At 32.6% G+C, this 21,933-nt stretch overlaps 2 protein-coding genes across 5 annotated transcripts; one reads left to right on the top strand and one right to left on the bottom strand.

Annotated features, from left to right (window-relative positions):
- The first annotated feature begins 8,245 nt into the window (after positions 1–8,245).
- Positions 8,246–13,482, top strand: LOC107631938 (uncharacterized). Of its 4 annotated transcripts, none has more exons than XM_016335534.3 (10): positions 8,246–8,385; positions 8,796–8,892; positions 9,119–9,171; positions 9,415–10,083; positions 10,168–10,695; positions 10,796–10,860; positions 11,550–11,646; positions 11,760–11,831; positions 12,093–12,179; positions 13,097–13,482. In XM_016335534.3, exons 4-10 carry the CDS (start codon positions 9,415–9,417, stop codon positions 13,124–13,126), a joined length of 1,548 nt encoding a protein of 515 aa, XP_016191020.1. In that variant the 5' UTR covers positions 8,246–8,385; positions 8,796–8,892; positions 9,119–9,171; the 3' UTR covers positions 13,127–13,482. The 4 variants fall into 4 exon arrangements, with proteins under 4 accessions (XP_016191020.1, XP_016191019.1, XP_088364558.1 ...); XM_016335533.3 differs by having other exon boundaries at positions 8,246–8,709; XM_088508432.1 differs by having other exon boundaries at positions 8,327–8,431.
- Positions 13,483–14,080: 598 nt separating this feature from the next.
- LOC107631939 (formin-like protein 8) lies at positions 14,081–16,777 on the bottom strand. Its single transcript, XM_016335538.3, has 2 exons — positions 15,653–16,777; positions 14,081–15,577 (listed from the first exon to the last, which is right to left on the bottom strand). The coding sequence occupies exons 1-2, from the start codon at positions 16,576–16,578 to the stop codon at positions 14,428–14,430; spliced, it is 2,076 nt and encodes a 691-aa protein (XP_016191024.1). The 5' UTR covers positions 16,579–16,777; the 3' UTR covers positions 14,081–14,427.
- Positions 16,778–21,933: the final 5,156 nt, after the last annotated feature.

Here is a 21,933-nt window from a genome sequence, read left to right as displayed (position 1 = left end):
CAGCTAAATGCATGAACCACATCATCACTTTGATTAAACAAATGATGTAACGGCCACTGGGCAAATTCTTATTCTTACTAATAATGAGTCCCAAGTTAGTAGAGTAACGTAATTGCGCAAGGCAGTAATAATGAAGTACTAAACCATATTGGTATTTTCACTATTTTGTAACCATAATTGAATCACCTTGCTCCGTCACTACCAAGCATAATCATTCTTGTTTTTTGCTTTAGTACTAGTTTTCACTAATTATGTCCCCTTCTTAGCTGCCACTTATTATTAATTTATTATTACTAGTAATTAGTATTAGTATTAGCTAAGAATGGGAGGTTGCTTGGAGATATGGCAAGTGATGCTATTAGGCTATAAGCGCAAGTGGATCTCGTTTGTTGGGTTCACTGCAAAAGCTACAATGCACCAAGCACAATTGTCTTAGTTCTCACCGTTCCTTGTATTCAGGAAAGAGCACTAATGAAGTTGAAGGCCAGTTTTAGGCCTATTATATTTTGGGCCTACTAGCCGTGCTGGGAACTGGGAAGGGTGTCACTCTGACATGCAAAGCCCAACTTGATAACCAAACTTGATAGTGCTGTATAAGGATCGGATCAGATATGTCCAAAAATTTGATCCAATACAAATTTGATATCGTATTTGTGTATTTTTTAGATTGGATCCGATGAACCCTTACATATTGTGTGGGTGAGTGTGTTGTGATACTTAGAATTGGGGGTTGTCCAATCCACTTAACCAAAAAAAAAAAAGAAGCAAGCCTAGAGCATACGTAAAACTAAAACACAAAGATAAGCATATTAAAGAATCAAGTTTTCAGAGAGGGAGAGAAATTTAACAAGTATTCATGCTGAATATCTCACAATAGTTTTTATTTTGAAACTCTGAGTTCTTACAAGATTGGAGGCCTCTATATATAAAAGCTTACAGATAAGTCGAAAATCTGCACAATCTACAAAAATAGAACATGTGGTAGATAAGAAGGAATCTTAACTTCTGCCACATCATTACATAAGGACAAACAACTTTAAACAAACTACTAGGATCTAGACACGTGGAGGATAAGGATAACAATTCCATTATTTAGACACTCATAATTATTTGTTGACTACGGGCCAGAACTTTAGTAATGGACTTATGCTCCAAACTTAGTGACAGGCTCATGCTCCGAAATATCATCTATGTGTTCTATATGTGGAGTAAATATGATCACATATTCTTGATGAAAATAGTAATCACCAAGTCATTCATAAGCAGTTAACGGCTCTTCAATTGGTTCTTCAGTGTCATCATCAATTCCTGCATCCACGTGTATTGGGTTAGATAAAAGTGGATAAACTCTTGCATCTGCTTCTTCCTCATAATTGTAAGCAATCTGAGAAAGTGGTGGATTATCCCATGGGTTTGAGTCTTGAGTGAGTGATTGGATTGGAAAAGAGATGGATCTAATAAGAAAATCAATCTAGAATTGCCTTAACTCTACTTGTATTGTTCTGGTTGTTATCGAGGAACTAGAACCATCTTCTTCTTGGTAAAAAGAAAGTCCTTCAATAATTCCTGAGAACGTATATATATCAGGGTTATTACAAAAAGCAAGATGTTTAGCAAGATTATTGGGACAACTTTTTCATCTGTGGACCACATCTTTGAGTACCCTACTATGTTGCTGTTGCATCTTGTATAGAGAATTTTTTGCTTGTAATGGAACTGTCTCCTTAAGACAAGTAATAGAATTTCTGTTTCTTTTTATGAGGGACATTCCATATTCCATGAGTCTCTAGTGTATTGTAAAGTTTTCCTCGTCATGTTGAAATAGGGGCAAACATGGTCAGAAGTTATTCAAGGAGTGACAATGATAATTGTCTATCACAAAGCAGGTGATACATGGAAAAAGTGAGAACAACTATGGCACAGTCATATTGAGCAGAGAGTGCCCATATGAATTATAACATTTCTTTTGGAATTGGTCCCTTGATGATGGGGATGATGCAGTAGGAAAAATCGACATCAAAATATCGAGGGTTGGATGTTATCTGTGTAACAAGGAGGAGTCTGTGTAACCAGTAAAACAGACATTTTCGAGCCAGAATTTTCACTTCAGTGAGATTTGTTGGCTTGGCTAAGAAAGAAAAGGGATCTTCTGGTCTCTTATAAAAATGATGGTCTTGAGGATAGTTTAGATGAGAAAATATTAGTGTATTGATGGTGTTTATTGTTAAAAGGTGGAGAATTTTTTGTGGAGGTTATTTATTAGGACGAGAGAGATAATCAGGTATTATATTGTGGTTTTCCTTGATATGCTTAGCTGTGAATTTATAGCGAAAAAATTAATCTTTCCATCTCAAGAGTTGTGAATTTGAAAGTGTCTTTTCTTTGGCATCCAACATGATAGAAATGATGTATTGTCCATTTCCACGATAAAGTGGTAAAGACTCAGATGAAAACGGAATTTCTCTATCTTCTTTTTACTGCAAGAATCTTTTTGTATGTGGCATGGTAATGCTTTTCTGATTCTTTGAATTGTCCACTAGCATGTGCACAGTAGTATCTTGTTCCATTGATCTCTTCAAGTAGAACAGCTCCCTAATAATTACCGCTAGCATTAGTTTGTAGAATGCGTTGTCCTTTGTTAGGGATTTTAATTGGAGGGGGGTTTTGAGCTACCTATTTTAAGTACTTGACAGCTTCTGTTTGTTCAGGACCCCAAGGTGGGGTTGCTTTTTTAGTTAACTTGTGTGCCTAGTCACATCTAGAATAAAGTCACAGATATAGTTCACAATGCCCAAGAACTGTTGGACTTGTTTTGTTGACAAGTGGTGATCAGAAAAATTTAACAGTTCTTTTGAAATGTGATCTCCTGGTTAAAAAAATCTATCTCAAAAGGTTATTTCCAAAAATTGAATTTGGTTTTGTCCAATGTAATTTTTTTCAATAATGGTAGCAAATTGGGCCAAGAGAGTTTGATGAGTTGGACCATCTTTTGAGAACAAGAGAACGTCATCTATATAGATTAGGACTGAATGGAGAATGGACTCAATAATTTTGATCATGATTTTTTAGAACAATGATGGAGCTACCTTCAATCCAAATAGCATGACAGTCCATTGGTATTGTGCATCAAGTATACAAAAACCTGTTTTATATCTATCTTTAGGATGAATTACCAAACTGCCAAAATTCAGCTTTAAGATCAAACTTGCTAAAGACCTTGGCATCACTAAGGCGATAGATGATAGCATTAATTCTAGGTAGTGAAAATTTGTCATCTTGTAAGAACGTGTTTAAGGGTTTATAATCAATGAGTAATCTCTTTTTGCCTCGGACTTGTTCTGATCTTTTCTTAGCATAGAAGGCTTGGTATGCCTAATTGGATGTTGAGGGTTCAATCAATCTTTAGTTCAGCAACGCAACACATTCTTCTTTGGCTAATTTTAAATCTTCAGGATTCATTCTTAAATGAGTTGTCTTTGTGGGATTGATATCTTCATTCTTCTTAAAAGGTAGTCGGATATAAAATTCTTTATTCTTCCACAGAAAAAGTGTAAGACCCAAAATTTTCGAAAAATATTATTATTATTAATTTCAATTTATTTGTTTATTAAAGACTTTACTTTTAGAAATTATTTTATTAAAAATAATTAAAATAAGTTTTGAAAATTAAATTAAAAATTTTACTTAATCTCATAATTATTGAATAATTTTCTATATTTAAACTATTAAGCTTAGTAAATATAAAAGAATAGAAATTTTATATGACTTAGCTTAAACAATCGAGATTTTAGAATTTAATGCTTTAATTTTTATAAGCAAAGAAAATTAATTATATTATTTTTAATTTTAAATTAAAATATTTGATTAAAAGTTAATTAACAAATTGATAATCAAATAACATTTTCAAAGTAAGTTTAATAGATTAAATTAGATTTTTAATTAATACTTTATAGCCTAATTTAACTAAAATGACCAAATTTCAATTTACCCAAAAATCCCTAATTTTTATATTTTCCCAAAAACAAATCTTAATTCCCAAATTTAAAACCCTAATCCTAACCCTTTCACCCAAACCCTTCACCGTCACTCCCACTAGGGGTGTTCATGGATCGGATCCGATCTGCATATCCATGGTATTTATCCGAATCCGATCCGCAAGGCTATCGGATCGGATCAGATCCGCACACTAATCGGATCGGATTGTGAATTTTGTGTAGATATTCGCATATCCGATCCGCATATCCGCGTATCCGCAAAAATAAAGAAATAAATAAATAAATATTCTTTTTATATTTTATTTCAACCAATAATTATCATATATGTTGTATTATTTTTAATTTATTATTTAAGAAATGTATGTTTAATATTATTTCAAGAGTAAACTTATTTAAAAGAATAGAAAAAATAAATTTTATTGATATTTTTTTAATAAAAATAAGCTTTTAAAAATATTTTTTGTGTTTTACGGATATATCCGATATCCGATCTGATCCGGTAATAAGCATCGAACCCAAAAAGTATATCTTGTTCAGGAAGATAGCTTCCTAAAACTCTTAGCCATGTTGTCGCTCCTGAGAATATCTGAAATCCAACATTTTCTTTAGAAATGAGATCAATTGTGAAGATCTCTTTGTTTGACGCAATGAATTTTTTGTTGAAGGGGATCCATGCTTCTGGAGGAAGCAAGTCAGGTCTAACAACCGTAGCGCAGGATCCTGTGTCTAATAAAGTAATAGTCTTTATGGGCACATCATATTTTGATGCCTTCATTTTAAGATTGAATCGAGGTCGAGGAGTACCATCAATTTGCCCGAATCCTAGGCTTCCTAGATATCCCAACTCTTTCTCATCTGTTATCCATTGTTGAGGCTTCAAAGCTGTTATGCTTTGGATTGGCCTGTAGGTATCATCATCTTCTTCAGTCCATTCTCTTTCAGAGTCAGAGATATGTAAGACATATTGAGTGTCTTCATCCTTTTTTGATTGTTCTTCAAGAATAGATTCAAGATCTTCATCATCTTGTAAAGAGACAGCATCGTGTAGAGATTGAAGCATTTTTATTTCTCTTTTGTTTTTTTTTTTTGGACAAGTTTTAGCAAAATGCCCAATCTGGCCGCAAAGGAAACATTTGTTGAATTTTTTTATCTTTAAAGTTCTTTCTTCTGAAATAACATTTTTTCCTTCCAAAGTTTCTCCTACTTCCAAAGTGATTTTTGCCAGAAGTTGGTCGTTGAGTCCTCCTGAAGTGGTGTCTTCTTTTTGTTTGGCAGTCACAAGAATCAGCATCCTTGCACTTGATCTTCAAATAGAATTTGTTACAGGTTCCTTACTTCCTTTCAGCTTTTGAGAATTTTTTGTCAGTCGCTTGATCGTCTGTTGTTGTTCACAAAGCTTGTCAAGAGCTGCTAAAGTCAGCTGGTAAATTTTTTCGAGAGTTGTTGTAGGAATTTTCTTTCGGAGGGTAACCATCATTCTCTAAATCTCCGGTTGGAGTTCTTCTGGAAGCGAGGCAATAAATACTTGTTTAAGAAGTGGATTACTCTGTCCTCCAAGAGGATAATACTTACCTGCCATCTTTTTGTAGTGAGCTTCCAGATCCTTTCTGTTGAGAGAGCAACATCTCATCTCAAAGTATTCTTGAGAAATTTTTTTTTGGATGATAGTAATATCTCTTAGAAATTCTTTGTATAATGTTCCCAAGAACTGGGCAGCACTTCCATTAATGAGTTGCATGCGTTCATACTCACTAAAGGTGTTGATCCATTCTCTAAGATTGCCTGTCATTTTGATGACGAATTCAGAGAGAACTTGTTGGATACTTGTGTTTGGAGCTGCCATTCTAGTATCAATCAATGCACCAAAATCATTTAACCTTTATCTATATTTGAGTGGAGGAAGATTGTCAAAAGTAAAATAGTGATTACCTGCTTTTATCTGGATTGGGTCTGATTGTTGAGGTTGTGGCGGTGAATTATTTCTTCTTCTTCTTCTACCTTTGAGACCTCTTCTCTGTCTTGTTCTTCAAGGACAGAGTTGACCATTGCAATAGCAGATAGATCTGCCATATGATCCTCCTTAGTTGAATCATCAAAAGAATTTGATAAATCGAATGTATCAGATGTATCCTCAGTGAATGTATCATCCATTGCTGCGTGTGCACTTAGCATACCTATGGTCCTACCAGGAGTTGGCGATCCTTCTTTAATTTTTTTTTCTTTAGCAGAAGTCTTGCTAGGTTTTTCTCCAGAAGCTTCCCCTCTAAAGAAATCTACTACTGGCCCTGGTGATCTTGGTCTTAGTTCATGAGATCTTTTTTTATTGGAGACCTATGGGTTGAACAATGTGATTTTTCCTTTTTTGATGAAATCTTTAGGCAAGATGATAGTTTGTTTTGAAGATACTATCATAATCAGGCATATCAGGAGGAGGTTGTTGTGGAGGGGTAAAGATGGGAGAATATGTGGGATATGGTGGTGGATATATGGATAATAAGTCTATGGCCAAGGCTTGTGGTTTGGATTGTCTCGCCCTGTCTTCCTCAATTCGTTTGAGTTGTACTTTTATGTGCGTCAACTCTTGATCTTTTTTGTGAAACTTAGGACCAAAGTACTGAGTCTGGATGTACATCTTGAGGTTTTGATCAAGTTGTTGAATTTGTCTAGTTAGGCGTTCTTTCAATTTATTTATTTGGGCTTGTACAGAATACACTTATGTAGACACTTTGTCAGTTTTGTCAACAAGTATTTCTAAGATACGGTCAATTCTTAACAGAACTTTATTTTGGCTGACAACATTTTTAATCAAATTTTAAAACATAAAAGCACATAAAAGATTGAAAATATTTGGTATAGAATGGATGAAGGATAAGAATAATAAAGGTTCATACACCTAAAATGGGTTCTCATTTTAGATACCATTTGAGGTAAGCAATGAGTTGCAATTCTTCTAGAGATAGAGCAGGTGGTGGATGGCGATGTTTATTTAGCTTTAACATGTGAAAGGGGTGTTAGTTGTTAATTGAGTAGCTTAAGAGCATTGGATGCCAAGTAGACAAAGCAACCAAGGGAAAATGTGTATGTATGCAATAATGCATGTTCTAAAATGATTAGGACATAATTTTGGTTGTATGATGAATTGATAATTGATAAAGACTTGAGGTTGAAATCATTTTTTTAGACCTGAGGTTGAAACCATAAGTCAAGTCTACCATAGCAAACTACTTCACCATGCTGGGCTTTGGGCCCATTTATGCACTGGCACAACCGCTGTTTGAAGTAAAATGAGACACGGTTCAATTTCTGCATGGTCAACTCAAATGTGTCTGTGTGTGTCCCATGTAATATTGTAATGTTACTAGGTCCATATTACTATGTTAGTTGAACCAATGATGTTGGGAGGGATCCACACGAGACCAATATTTTTAGTGAAATAAAACGAATAGTTAACTAAAATTACTTCAAATGTAAATTAAATACAAAAAAATATTAATTACCTAACATTTTTTATAAGGTAATAATATTTTCAATGTTTAATATTTGAAAGGTAATTAATTTTTTCTAAATTTTGAGAAATAAAATCATTTCTCCTTTTATTTTCTTTAGCTGTCTACACCAATAAAAATGATTAATTTTGTCAAATCATTGAGACGTTCTTTTCAACATTTTTTTAGGTGATTGAATTTAAGAATTTTATCCAAACTAAAAATACTCAATAATACCTCACACTTATTTACTATAATATAAAAAAAATATGGTGTTAAAATTTTACTTATATTAAAAAATATAATAATAGAATAAAAAATTTAACACATTGTTCACATAAAAATATTTGATAAAAATATCTAAAATGATGTAATATATTATCATGTAAGTAGAAATAATTATTTTTAAAAAAATTGACAGATAACTATAGGTTAAAAAAATTATCAGGTGTATCCAAAAATATTAGTGTTTCAGTTGTTTTAATTATTAATCTTAATTAATATATATTATATATATTTTTTATAATTCAAATCAACAGTTAAAATAACTGAAATATTGATATTTTCGATACACGTGATAACCTTTCTATAGGTTATCCTCCCATAAAAAGGTGAGGCTGAAATAAAAAATAAAAAATTTATGGCAATAGAAGAATATCTTCTTTTATCTTGAGAGGTTGTTAATTAATTAATGCATATAGACCCATCACATGTCTCTTTCACACACACACACTCCCTTTGTCACTGTTCAACTTTTGTTCATGTGGGCCTCCTTATGGTTTTGATCCAATCTCATGAACACCCACCACCACCACCGTCTTGAGGACCCTCTTCACTTGGGACACATGCTTTGGAACTTACCACCATCAACTAGTACACTCTACTCTACTCTCCATAGGTATTAGGTAAAGTAAAATTATTAAAGGAGAGAGGAAATGATTGATGACATTGGTTGTGAACCCCTTCCCTTGTTTGTTTTAATTTGTGCCAGCTAATCTCATTTACCCCATTAAACTTTTTTCCCCCATAAAGTTTGTTTCTTTTTGTGTTCTTTTGAATCTCAATTATGAATTATGTAACTTCTTTGGCTTTTATGATCTTCTATTATTATATTTAGAAGTCTATGTCTATGTCTATCTCTAACTGCTGCATTCAACTAGGGAAGTTATTAGATGTAGTTAATTTTCATTAAGGAAAGTTAATTGTTCTTTGGAAGTGTGATAATACAGGTGGGGGTTGATCTAGAACTCCTGAACTTTTCAGGAACAAAAATAATAATAATAATAATAATAGCATTGGCTTTTTATGATTTTAGGAGCTTCCTCAAAGTACAACAACAATAAGACAAATGATGCTGTTAAGTGAAAGGTGAAGAAGCAGAATAAAAAAGAAAAAAACTGGAAGTTGAAAGGGTGAGAATGAGAATCAGTGCCTCTCTTCACTTTCACTCTCTCTCTCTCTCTCACACACACACCATATGCACATGTTCCTTTACTCATCATTTGCTTCATCTTTGTTTTTCTAGTCTTCTTTTTTGTCCCATTGTGAGCATATCTTTATTTTATTCTTGTTTAAGTTTTCATTCTATCATGTTCTTTCCATTGAGATCCCCAAATGATTTGTTTCCCCCCATTGCAGGAACATGCACTAGTGATAATTTGTTGTGGATGCAGCCATAGTTGAAGATTAAGGTAAGCTGTAAACCCCTTTTGTCCTTTTAAATCAAGATTAATTAAAGATGGATTCTTTCTTTTTCAATTATTGGTATTATTATTATTATTGTTTGATTGATTTGCTAAAACCCTTGCTGTTCCTTTGATTTGGTGTTATAGTGAGTTGTCCTTGTGTTGGACTTTTGGCTGCTTGTAATTATTGCTTAGTCTTTTTTTGATTTGTTCTGGTTTTCTCTCTTTTTGTGTCTGCTCTGTAAGTAGATGGGAGAGACAGCGTCGGCGGCAGCGAATCATGCTTTGCAAGTTTCTGTTTCTTTTGGTAGATTTGATAATGATTCCTTGTCTTGGGAGAGATGGTCTGCATTCTCACCAAACAAGTACTTGGAAGAAGTTGAGAAGTGCGCAACTCCCGGATCGGTTGCCCAGAAGAAGGCTTACTTTGAAGCTCATTACAAGAACATTGCGGCCCGGAAAGCCGAATTGTTGGCCCAAGGGAGGCAACTGGAGAAGGATCCTTTCGGATCGCCACATCGGAATGGCGAAGATCTAAGTTGTGATACTTGTGGGGATGATGCTGGTTTTGATGTGTCCAACAACACCCAAGGTTCCATTGATGAGGTCAAGCAAGAATCTAGTTTAGTTTGTGGAGAAATTAGGACCGAAGTTGATCATTCGGAGGATGATGTTGTGGTTTCAAGAGATCATAAAAGTCCATCAATTGAAGGAGAGAACCAAGAAATGGAAGGCAAATCAGATAGTTTCCAGAAAGATAAGCCTGAAGAAGTGGTCAGTGTGGAGAAAGAAGGAAATTCTAGCATCGAAGCCGAAAATGTGAAGGAAATTTCACACAATGTGGACTATGAGACCGAAGAGGCTTCAGAAGTTGAAGTAAAAGATGTGAAATTAGATTATCCTAAAGTATCTGAAAAGGTATGTTTTAATTCATGTATCCATCAAATTCTTTATTATTTTTGCTTATTTGGTTACCCAGCTTTCCTGTTTTTCGCCATCTAGTTTGGACCGGTTAAGCCTGTGAACAAGGAAAGCAGTGCTGCAAAGTTGAAGCAGAAATCGGCACCGGTTTCATCTAAAGCATCCCAAATCTCCACACCAAGAGGTTCAAGACCCACATCAACTCCATCCCAAATTTCAACAACAAGAAGTTCAAGGCCTTCATCGACTCCATCACAAATTTCAACACCAAGAAGTTCAACTCCGAAGCGTGCTTCAACTCCTACAAAAACACCAGCATCCACTACTTCAGCTAAAAGGGGAAACTCACCATCTTTCTCTGGGAAAAAAGCTACTTCCCTTGGGGAACCAAAAAAAGTTCCTAACAAATCTTTGCACATGTCCCTCAGTTTGGGTCCAAGCAAACCTGATCCAACTCCAGCTCCAGTTCCTAATAGCACAATGAGGAAATCTTTGATAATGGAGAAAATGGGAGACAAGGACATAGTCAAACGGGCATTTAAGACTTTCCAGAATAGTTTCAGCCAGTCAAAATCTTTTGGCGAGGACAATTTTTTGGTGAAAAAACAGGTATTTTAGAAAAGACATTAAGGATAACTGTATATTGTTTATAAGTTATCATGTTTCCATGTAGAAAACTGAAAATGTTTTCCTATTATTTCTCGGGCAGATTTCTTCTATGGGGACAGAGCAAAAGGCTCCAACATCCCTAGCTTTGCGGAAAGAAAATGGAAAGTAAGTTTTTGAATCGGCATTCTTAGTGTTTGTCTATGTTTATTATGTTACCAGTTCATGAGCATCTTTTACTTGTTAAAATGATAAGAGTTGAATAGCCATAAGTACCGGATTAGGGAACTAAATTTATAACCACTAAAGGAGGAGTTCATTTAGTGAATAAAGGTAACTTGAGCAATTATTCATCTAAAGGAATTCATCCTTTTTGTTTGTTTTAGTGAATAAAGGTAACTTGAGCAAGTTGGAATGGAGCCATATGATAGTGCTGTAAAAACCATCTTTGTTTTGTGTTAAGTTGGAACTTCCTGCTAATATGAGTATCAACTTTTATTTCACCCCATCACCTTAACTGCATCTAATTGCTTATGGAGTTTCTTTTTTGTTACACAAAAACAAAGATATAAGCTTGCCATGTTTACAAGTTCCCCTTTTGGAAATCGAATGTGAGAATAAGGAAAATCAAAGCAATAGCCGGGGAATCATTGAAAGTAGGTGAGGGAGGGAATGTTTTTCTATATATAAGGAACTTGATTGACATCATCAGTGCACATTCAGCAAGATTGTCCACTACTGTCCCTTGTTCATTTCTTTCTTAGTGAAATATATACCAATATACCATGAATTATTTTCATGGAAAATATTAGTTTGGTTTCCTATTTGCTGACCTGCTTGAGTTTATTGTTAAATAGGGACACAAAGGTTCAAAGTATGGATAAAAGAAGTGGAAATGCTGTCCGAACTTCCTTGGGCCTAAAGAGCGACATCAAAGCTGAGAAGGGAAAAGAGGTATGGACTGACTCTTGATGCATGTTTCCAGAAAGACAGAAATCTGGTTAGATTTGAAACTACACATCATTCGTACTGACCGAAATGCTCCTTCGTCTTTTGTTCTTAATTAGTCTCCGAGAAAAATAGAGGAAAAACCGAATGCAAAAGAGGTAGAACGAACTCGTCTTCAATTGAAATCGAAGGTACTCTTTCAGTCTTTACTACTTCCCTGCACATGCCATCATCATTAAATTCTTCTGCACATATTTATATTGCATTAGAGATAATTATTTATGTGTTTAATTGTTAAATGTGTATATAAATTGAATCCAGTAGCTAAATTTTACTTAATTATATATAATAGATATGATCCTAAGTTAAGAGCTGCTTATTGTTATTGTCATCTATTTATATGTTTAGCATATATTGCACGTCTTAAAAGCTGTCTTCCTTTATAAACACAGGAGGAAAAGGTAAAACATAATTTCAAAGCCACACCCCAGCCAGCTTTTCACCGGGGTCAAAAGGTTTCAAAAAGTTATCAAGAAAAGGTACGCACTTTTACATTTCTCTCCTTGCCAGTTGCCACATCAACAAGCAGGGTGAAAATTAATTATGGCCAACTTTCTTACATATGAAAGAAACAAGTTTCTTGTCATTTATCTACCAATTTTGCTTTTGTTCTTAATGATTAAACTTGATTTTTAATTGAAGTTAGTCAAAACTTATGTACCACACAACTTATTAATTGTCATCTGGCGATCGTTCGTTGGCTAATGGCTAGTTAGGGAGCACCGGTGGGACCTCGCTGTCTTATTTTGCCTAAACAATTAAGCCCAAGATATTATGATGAAATTTCATGTAGTCCTTATTCATGCAGTCCTTATTCATGCATCATTTTGAGGATTACATTATTTGTGTGAATTATGTGCTAGTTGATCCATTATTCACCAATAATTGCAAATGCAAAATCTAAGGAGCATTGAATTAAGCTTCTAGTTTAATTTTCTTATACATAATCTTTCAAACTTAATATTGTGTTCCATTCTGAGGTGGTTTTCGTTACTTCATTATGTTCCTTTACATGAACTTTGATGCATATATAGGGTAACTTATGCTAAACGCCGTCAAGTTTAGCCCATATTACACTCCATGGGATGTTAGTATAATTTTACCCTAATATTTTTTATTCTTCTATGTGGAATTTTTTGGGTGGTTTTTCTAAATCTAATTGTGCTAAAAACAATCAGAGATCTCCAAAAACATCAATACAGTGCTATACCATTATGCACAAATGGACCAAAATACCCACAAGCAAAAATTATGGAAAAAATAAAACATAGGAAAGGATGAAAAGCTTTACATAGGAGCTATATTCTCATTAATTTATGCACTATTACATCAATTCAACAACTCCTTAAAATTTCTGTGCATAACTGTTAAATTTATCTTGTCTACTTTTATGCAGGGGAATGTAAAGATTGAGAAAGTGCGGTAGCACCTTAAAAGGGTCAGAAAGAAAAAGGAGAAAAAGAAGAAATTAAAATACATCAAAAGGGAGGTTAATTAGATCCATATTCAGAAGAAATGTTTATTGCAACAACTTAATCTGTAAGATTTTAGTTTAGTGTGCAAAAATTGGAGGAGTTATTATCTAGTTTAGTATGCAATTGTAGGAGCTTATGAACAGAACAATGTTTAGTAGGATGAAGGAGTGAAGCATCAAATTATGGATAATAAAGTTTGTTTTACACCCTTCTTAGGCAGTATATGAAAAATAATATTGTATGATATAGTGTCTGTAATTTAAGAAAATATAATATTTCTTATGATTAGTTGCATAATTCTTCTCCATCCATTCTATTAAACCATAAGCAAAGTTGATATGAACCCTATTAATCAAATACTAGATATTTTCCCTATTAAGAGTGTGATTGGTTGTAGGGTCAAACCTACTGTAAAAAACCACCTAAGTATTAGGTAAATTCTTAATTTATGGTTAAAGAAAATCTCTGCTGCTTGGATTTGTAATTTTGTCATATAGTTGTGTAATAATCTTTGCAACTTGCATGTACTTAAGTGCATGTTTTGTTGTCACAGGGAAGTGAATGCCACCTATTGCCAACTAAAAAAATTAATTAAATAAATAAAACTTGGTTAGAAATCATTATCTGTTGGGAGTTTCATTTTATGAATATTGAACTCTCACGCAATATGAGTTTTGTGGGTTAGGGAGTATAGTTATGTCAAATGTTCTAATAATCTTGATTCATTCTTCTCTTGCCTAACAAGATTAAATAACTAAAATAATTATTGAATGACATAATTTCCTGTGGCTCTTTACGTCAACTATATATATTTTAAGTTCTAAGGTTTCTGCAATAGACTCATTCTCTTCTTCTGAGTTGTGTCAAGTCAGTTGTTCATCTTATTATGAATTAAGAGACATTATAAAAAAGCATTCCTTATAATATTTTACAAAAGAATCCAATAATGAGTAGTTAATGATATATACACCAAGAAATTAAATTGCTCAATGGCAATAATAACTAACTCTTCATAATTGACATTTAACACTGGAAAAAAATGGTACCAACCCCATAAACATGGTTTCAATGTAGCATTGAATAGCAAGCATTTTACCCAAATCTCTCTTATGATGCCATCATAATTTGTGTGCTGCCATTAAAGAATTTTGAATGAAACAACAAAACTCCAATCATTCAGAACTGTTTTTAGCCTCCTCAGCACTCAGCAGCATATTTTGAATCAGTTAGACCAATTTGGTAGGATCATGAACTAGCCATAAGAAGCTGCCTTGTGTGTCTTCCTCTTCTGCATATTTCGCGCAATCTCGATGCAAGCTTGATCAACCATCCCCATGAAATCCTTCACAATCACAAACAATTGAAGACTCTGTTCTGCACTCTCTCTTGAAGCTCCTCCTTGATAGTATTCTCTTGTTCTCTTGATAGCCTGCATTACCCTTGCTTGCTCCTCCCTCACAAATTTCAATTCCTCCTTAGAGTTCTGAACAAAATTATCCATCTCTTTGGCAAAATAGCCTCCTTCCCCATTCCCACATTGGGAAACTAGTTCTTGAATTTCGATGATTCGCGTGGAGACGGCAGAGATTGAAGCAACTAATGTGTTGTAGTCTATAACTGCTGCTTTCTTGACATTAGAAAACTCAGAACTAATCCCTCCTATAATTGGTAATCCTAATGTTATGTATTCCCTTTCTCTTTGTTCATCTGAAGCTGCATTCTTCTCATTGATTTCGCGGCTGTTAAGAGCAATGCGCTTGCCTTCGGACCGGACTACTTCTTCCACCACAAAATGAAGCAATGTGGTTTTTCCATCTGTGCTTTTGACATCAGAGAGTTTCCTCAGAGAAGCCAAATCGAAAGCTTGAGCATTACCTCTGGCAGTCCCTGCATTCATGCGATTTCCAGCCTTAAGCACTGCTTCTAGAAGCTTCACAAAGATTCTCTGGCTCCTAAGCTCTTTACACCCCAGTTCAAGAACCTGCAGAGACTCCTTGATTTCTAGAATCTCAGAACTGTAGTTCAACCTGAACAGCATGGCATTCAAGCGCTTAAAGGCCGAAGGAACGGATTTAAGGATGTGAAAGAGGAATGATTCAGCTGAAGCAAGAATTGCAGGGTCTCCTTTGTATTCTATGATAAGAGATTGCTCCTCTTGTGTTGGAGCAATTCTAACAAGCTTCTCAAGGCTATCTGCATTAAGCCCTCTACCATCAATCATTGCATCAATGATTTCGTCTCGCGAGATTGCCAGAGATTTCACAACAATAGCAATGTTCTGTGATTTTCTTGAGTCTAGAAGGAAAATTCTCGTCGACCCTGCCGCCGGATTCTTTCCCTTAGGAGATCTCCGGTTCGCCGCGACATAGCCGAACAGAGCCACCATAAGATCTTGATCAACCCTGAAGCATTACATGGAATGAGGAATCAAAAAAATGTATCTGGAATCTGGATAGAGAGAGATTTTAGATTATTACCTGAATGAACCGCGATCAACATTGTCCCAAACCATGGAGTGATCAGCATTAGTATTCACCTTATCCCAATGCAAAGGCTTCAGCTTCACATTCTCAGTGCCTGATTCCACTGCACCTTTTCCCAAAGAGTTCATCCTCTTGCTGGTGGAGGTAACTACCATTTCAGTAGGAGTAGGTGGTGTTTTCTTTGATGATGATTTTCTTGCTGGAATTGGAGGAGGAGGAGGAGGAGGGATGAATGATTGATTTTGAGAGGGAATTCTTGTCATCTGATATGGCTCATCCACTTCTGGAACTATGTTCATGTGTGAGGTTGAAGATTTTCCTCTGAGAAGAGGGGTTTCTTGAATGGATTTAGATTTCTTGACATTATCTTCTTCTTCTTCTTTGTTTCTGAGAATCTCCTTATGAAGATCCTTCTTGGATCTTTTCCCTTCAAGCTTTCTCCAATAAATCACATCCAAACCATCCTCATCAACAATTAGTCCCTTCACATTCCCTTCGATTTTCTCGAACGCGTTCCCTTGAGGCGCCGCCGCCGGAGCATTGTTATTGGTTGTTACCTCCTCTCTCTTTCTTGCCTTTAAGCACATGTGGACTAAAAAGAAGAGAAAACCACAGACAACTATGGTGGTTGCAGCAGTTGCAGCTACAGCTTTAGCCACCTTACCACTTGATGATGAATTACTACTTCTTCTAGGCGCAGCCACCGGCGGCTGCAGCGAGGTTTGAGGCTCTTTCGGAGCCTCAGGCCTCTGCGCTGCCGCCGGTGGTGGAGCTGAAGTTTCATTAGGATAGAAAGTTTCAATGTTTTGAGGTGAAGTGGTTTGAGAATGGCATTTTGGTAATAAAAAACAAACAGAAAACACAAGAAGGGTCAGTAGAAGAAGAATCCTTGGTTGAAGAAGCATGAAATTCAAAGCCATGAAGAGAGCATAGAAGAGGAAATAATGAAGTTTTGTTTCTGACTACTAAAAACAAATCTAATGATTTTCATTTGCTAACTGCAAGATCTTTGTCTTATGTTATTGGTTTTGTTTGCTGACAGTTTCAAAAGATTTTGAAGCGGTTAGTTTTCTATTGTTTCCATGCAATTCATGGTGCCAACATGATATATCTAATTTCAAGAGTTTGAGTCATTCATTCATTCATTATATTATTATCCATGCAAGTTTCTGTTTCAGGGTTGATTTGGTAATTTCAATATGAACAGAGAGTTGGTGTTGGTTTGAGTCATAATTTGACATGCAAACAAAGCTAGGTGGAAAGTGACTTGTGCTTTACTTAGTCAAACTTCACATTAAGTCACATATTATGAAATTCCCACTTTCATACATATTTATCATAATCATGATTCCAATGAATATCTTAAAGATTTCAATTTTTGTCAATTTAATGTATATTTTATATTTTAATATATATTTAATATAATAAATTTTTAAATATTTATATATAAGTTTACATAAAACATTAATATCTATATATAACATATATTAAAACATAAAATACGTATTAAAATTATATAAAATAACATACATATTTATACATAAATATATTACAATTAATTTGATAAGAGATACTTTTGTGCTCATTACATTGTTGGTTTACAAAATTGTTTTCCACTTGTAATACATACACATTAAATTCTTTTATGCCATTAACTTTTTGTACAGTGTTCCCAATTGAGACTAAGTTTGTTGTGTGCAGCTATTATAAACTAACAACCCCCCTCAAACTATGCATTGTGAAGGTATAAAATAAGAGGGGAAATGGGAACCAACTCCATTAAAGAACCTTTTTTTGAGAGGATTAAGAAATTAGTTGTGAGCTGTGACTTTTGTGTTCCTGAATCTTGATGGGGGCCAACGTTGATTGTTGAGTAAAGTGGCTCACCAAATTGACTTTTTAATATTTAGGGCAATGCTGGCCAAATTAACATATATGGTGCAGTAGTTGAAAAATGTAATTGTGGTTATTAATTGCTCCCTTAATTAATTCATATTCACATAGGTAGTGTTTGTTTTGAGGTACTGGGATAGAGACTGAGACTTAATATCATGTTTGTTAGTTCAGAGATTGGTATTAAAATTTTTGTCTCTGTCTCCAAAATTTTAGTATTTCAGTACCTTCAAAAAATGGGGACATAGGAGACTAAAATTTTTAAAGATGGAAACTGAAACTTTAATAACATTTTATACCTAAAATACCCTCATTTCAATTAATTAATTTCAATTTTATCCTTTGTGCAAATTAAATTAGAGTTTCTTTCTTATTTCAATTTCTGTCTCTCATTTTGCACCAAATAGAATACTGAAATTTATTTCAATATCTGTCTCTTAGTTTCTGTCTCTCAGTCTTTCCGTCTCTGTCTCTCTACCATATGGTTTTCTTTTATTTCCCCCTATTTCTATGATTTCTCTTTTGGCTTTTGATTTTAAAAAGTTTTCCTTGGGTTCTGATTTATCGTTTATTATTGGATCAAAAATTTTTAATTACTAATTAATCCAAGGTTGGTTTCGGTTTGTCACTTAGCACTCTAGGTCACCTTTTGAGATCAAATTATATATAACCTAACTAACAACGGTGAATATTATTAAGTATCATTGTGTATATTGGTTTAAATTTTCTCCGAATTAAAGATTAAAGATACATATTAATATATTATTGCTTGATATGGTAATGACAACCTTTGTGTTTCTTTAATAAATCAAGGGTCATGCATACTTCACCAGAAATGTTTAAAGTCAAAATGTTAAGTAGTCACTAGGCAGTTGTCTTATCATAATTAATTAATTATTGGTTAGATAGATTATATATTTGGATCTTAATTGGTAACATATTATCTAAGAGTATGTTTTTAAAATATCATAAAAAAATATTTTGTTAAAAAAATTTAAAAAATAAAAATTTTCACATTTTTTGATATGTTAAAGATATTAAAAATTTAAACAATTTCTACTATTAGATAGCTAAGGATACAAAATAGCTACTTATAATTCAGTGTTAGTCAAAAATAATTTATAAGAGAAAAAAATTATATATGGAATTTATAATGAAGTTTAAATTAATGCAATTTTTAAGTACTTATCAGTGAAAATATAAGGACCAATATTAATGTGTGAAAAACTTAAATCAACCAAATTTAAAATGATTTACATTCATAGAGTCAAATATATGATATTTGGTACTGTTTCCTTCCATAAATGGTGATATTATGTATATAATTATATTAATTCACTTTTTTATACATTAAATATGAGTAATAATAATAAAATTTAAAAATTAGCTAAAATATTAAATATATTATATTAAAATCACAAGGTCATGTGTTCAATTTTTTACATAAATCAAATAATTTTGCGTAGATTATACATGAATATTTAACAAAACAAATATGCAACACCAACTCTCTTTCATATCTTATTATATATAGTATGGACATATATATTTTCATTATATATACAGTATAAATGACCTCTTCTATATATAAACATATAGAGTAAATAGTTAAATTGGTCCGAAAAATAGCCCGATCTTCAAATGAGTCTCCGTAAAAAAAAGATAATAAAATTTGTCCCCGAAAAATTTAAAATTAGTAACGTTAGTCTTTCCGTCAGTTGGATGATGACATGTCACGTTAAGTGCCACGTGGCATATGATGACGTGGAGGGCTAATGCCACGTGTCACAAGATGATTGGTTGACATGTCAGATCGGTGACACGTGGCATGCCACGTGGCACTTGACATGTAAAAAGTTATTTATAATCAAAATAGTCCTTGAAAGTTCAGACGTAAGTCATATTCATCCCTAAAATTTTAAAAATTAATCAAATTAGTCCTTATATAATTTTTTTTATTTTTTCTTGATAATATTAAATTTAAAATATTTTTTGATACTACTAATTTTAATAGAAATGTAATTAACAATAAAAAAAAATTAGTAATTGTATCTTTTCTTCTTAAAAATTTGTTCAATAAAATTATCTCTCTCCTCTAATTCTTGTCAAAATCTCTCTTATTCTTTTCTATTCTAAAACCTTTTCATTATTACATTTTGTTGGAATATATATATACTCAAAATTGAAATGTAGGTATTTGTTAACCTAAACAAAGTTATATGCTCAAAATCAAAATTTATGTATGTTAATCTAAATGAAAGTAATAACGTAATGAAAAAAAAGATGTATAAATTTTTATTAAATTTGTTTAGGTTAACATACATAAATTTTTATTTTGAGCATATAACTTTATTTAGGGTAATAAATACATACATTTCAATTTTGAGTATATATATATATATATATATATATATATATATATATATATATATATATATATATATATATTTCAGCAAAATGTAATAATGTAAGAAAAAGGTTTTAGAATAGAAAAGAATAAGAGAGATTTTGACAAGAATTAGAGGAGAGAGATAATTTTATTGAACAAATTTGTAAGAAGAAAAGATACAATTACTAATTTTTTTATTGTCAATTACATTTCTATTAAAATTAGTAGTATCAAAAAATATTTTAAATTTAATATTATCAAGAAAAAATAAAAAAATTATATAAGGACTAATTTGATTAATTTTTAAAATTTTAGGGATGAATATGACTTACGTCTGAACTTTTAAGGACTATTTTGATTATAAATAATTTTTTACATGTCAAGTGCCACGTGGCATGCCACGTGTCACCAATCTGACATGTCAACCAATCATCTTGTGACACGTGGCATTAGCCCTCCACGTCATCATCCAACTGACGGAAGGACTAACGTTACCAATTTTAAATTTTTCGGGGACAAATTTTATTATCTTTTTCTTACGGGGACTCGTTTGAAGATTGGGCTATCTTTCGGGACCAATTTGACTATTTACTCTAAACATATATGACAATTAAAAAATATTATATATAATATTACATGCATGACCTTAATTAAGATACTATTGTCTTTGCTGATGTATATAGAACACAAGTATAATCTCATCAAGAGATGCATGCATGTGACGATATTGTTATTTGCTTTTTCTTTTCTTTTCTTTTCTTTTTCTTACAGTATCGTTATATTATAAAGTTCAATTTTAATTATATGAGTAAATAGTCAAATTCGTCCCAAAAAAATTACTCATTTTTTAAATTAGTCACCAAAATTTTTTTTAATTAAATTTATTTTTTTTAAATTTTAAATTACTCGCGTTAATCTTTCTATCATTTTCTTTGTTGACAACATCAAAATTTATTAATATAGTCCGTTAAGTGATATTATAACATACATAAAAATTTTAATTGTCTATTAGTATGATAAATTTATAAAATTATATCATATCAAAACTTAATTGAAGAGAGAGTTTGATGAGACATTAAAATTTCTCAAATTATCATAAATTTATCATATTAGCCAACATTAAGACTACTAAATGTATGTTATGATATTATTTAGCGTGTTCTATTAATAATTTTAACATTATTAATAATAGAAGTAACAAAATAATTAATTTAAAATCTTTAAAATATAAATTTAATTAAAAAAATTCGATGACTAATTTAAAATATAAATAATCTTTAAAAAACTAATTTTACCATTTACTCTTAGTTATATATTGTAATAACTTCATTAATTTGCATATGTTTTCGTTGCAACTTTGAAAGTGTATAGGTGTAACTATGAGACATTGACCAAAATACCCCGGGGTAAAATGAAAAGGTATTTTGACTATTATTTATGCTAGAAAGTTTATGTTGCTAGACATTAACCACTATATCATAATTCATAAACTTTCTAGCAACATGCATACAATTTCAATTTGACTATTATTTATGTACAAAACAAGAAACCTCCTATGACTATTTCCAGCAACGTAAAATGAAAAGGTAAAAGGGGAAATTAATTATATATATAAGAGTATGAGAGTTTTACACCGACGACAAATTAATGTATTCATTTATTTCGACAGGTAAATACAAAATCAAAGTTGTGAAATAGACCAATGTGAGAAGAATGTAAAAAAGTTGGTGATCCACAATGGAGAAACGAGAAAAACCAAAAACCTTAACAAACTATCTCAATGGACGATGCCACAGCTTTGAGGATGCTGAAAAGTCTTCACAATAACAATATATTGGGTCATTGTTAAAAGACTAAAAGAGAAAAGAAAATAACGCTACCAGAATGTTGTACTTGATTACAATATTATTATTATAAAACATTATCACATCTTAAAAAATTGATGCTGGGTTTGTTTGGGGCGGAATTGAATATTATGAAACATTATGTACAA

Source organism: Arachis ipaensis, chromosome B3, assembly GCF_059453495.1.
Source record: "Arachis ipaensis isolate K30076 ecotype BB chromosome B3, ASM5945349v1, whole genome shotgun sequence".
NCBI lineage: Eukaryota > Viridiplantae > Streptophyta > Magnoliopsida > Fabales > Fabaceae > Arachis > Arachis ipaensis.
This window is presented reverse-complemented; position numbering and strand designations above follow the sequence as displayed.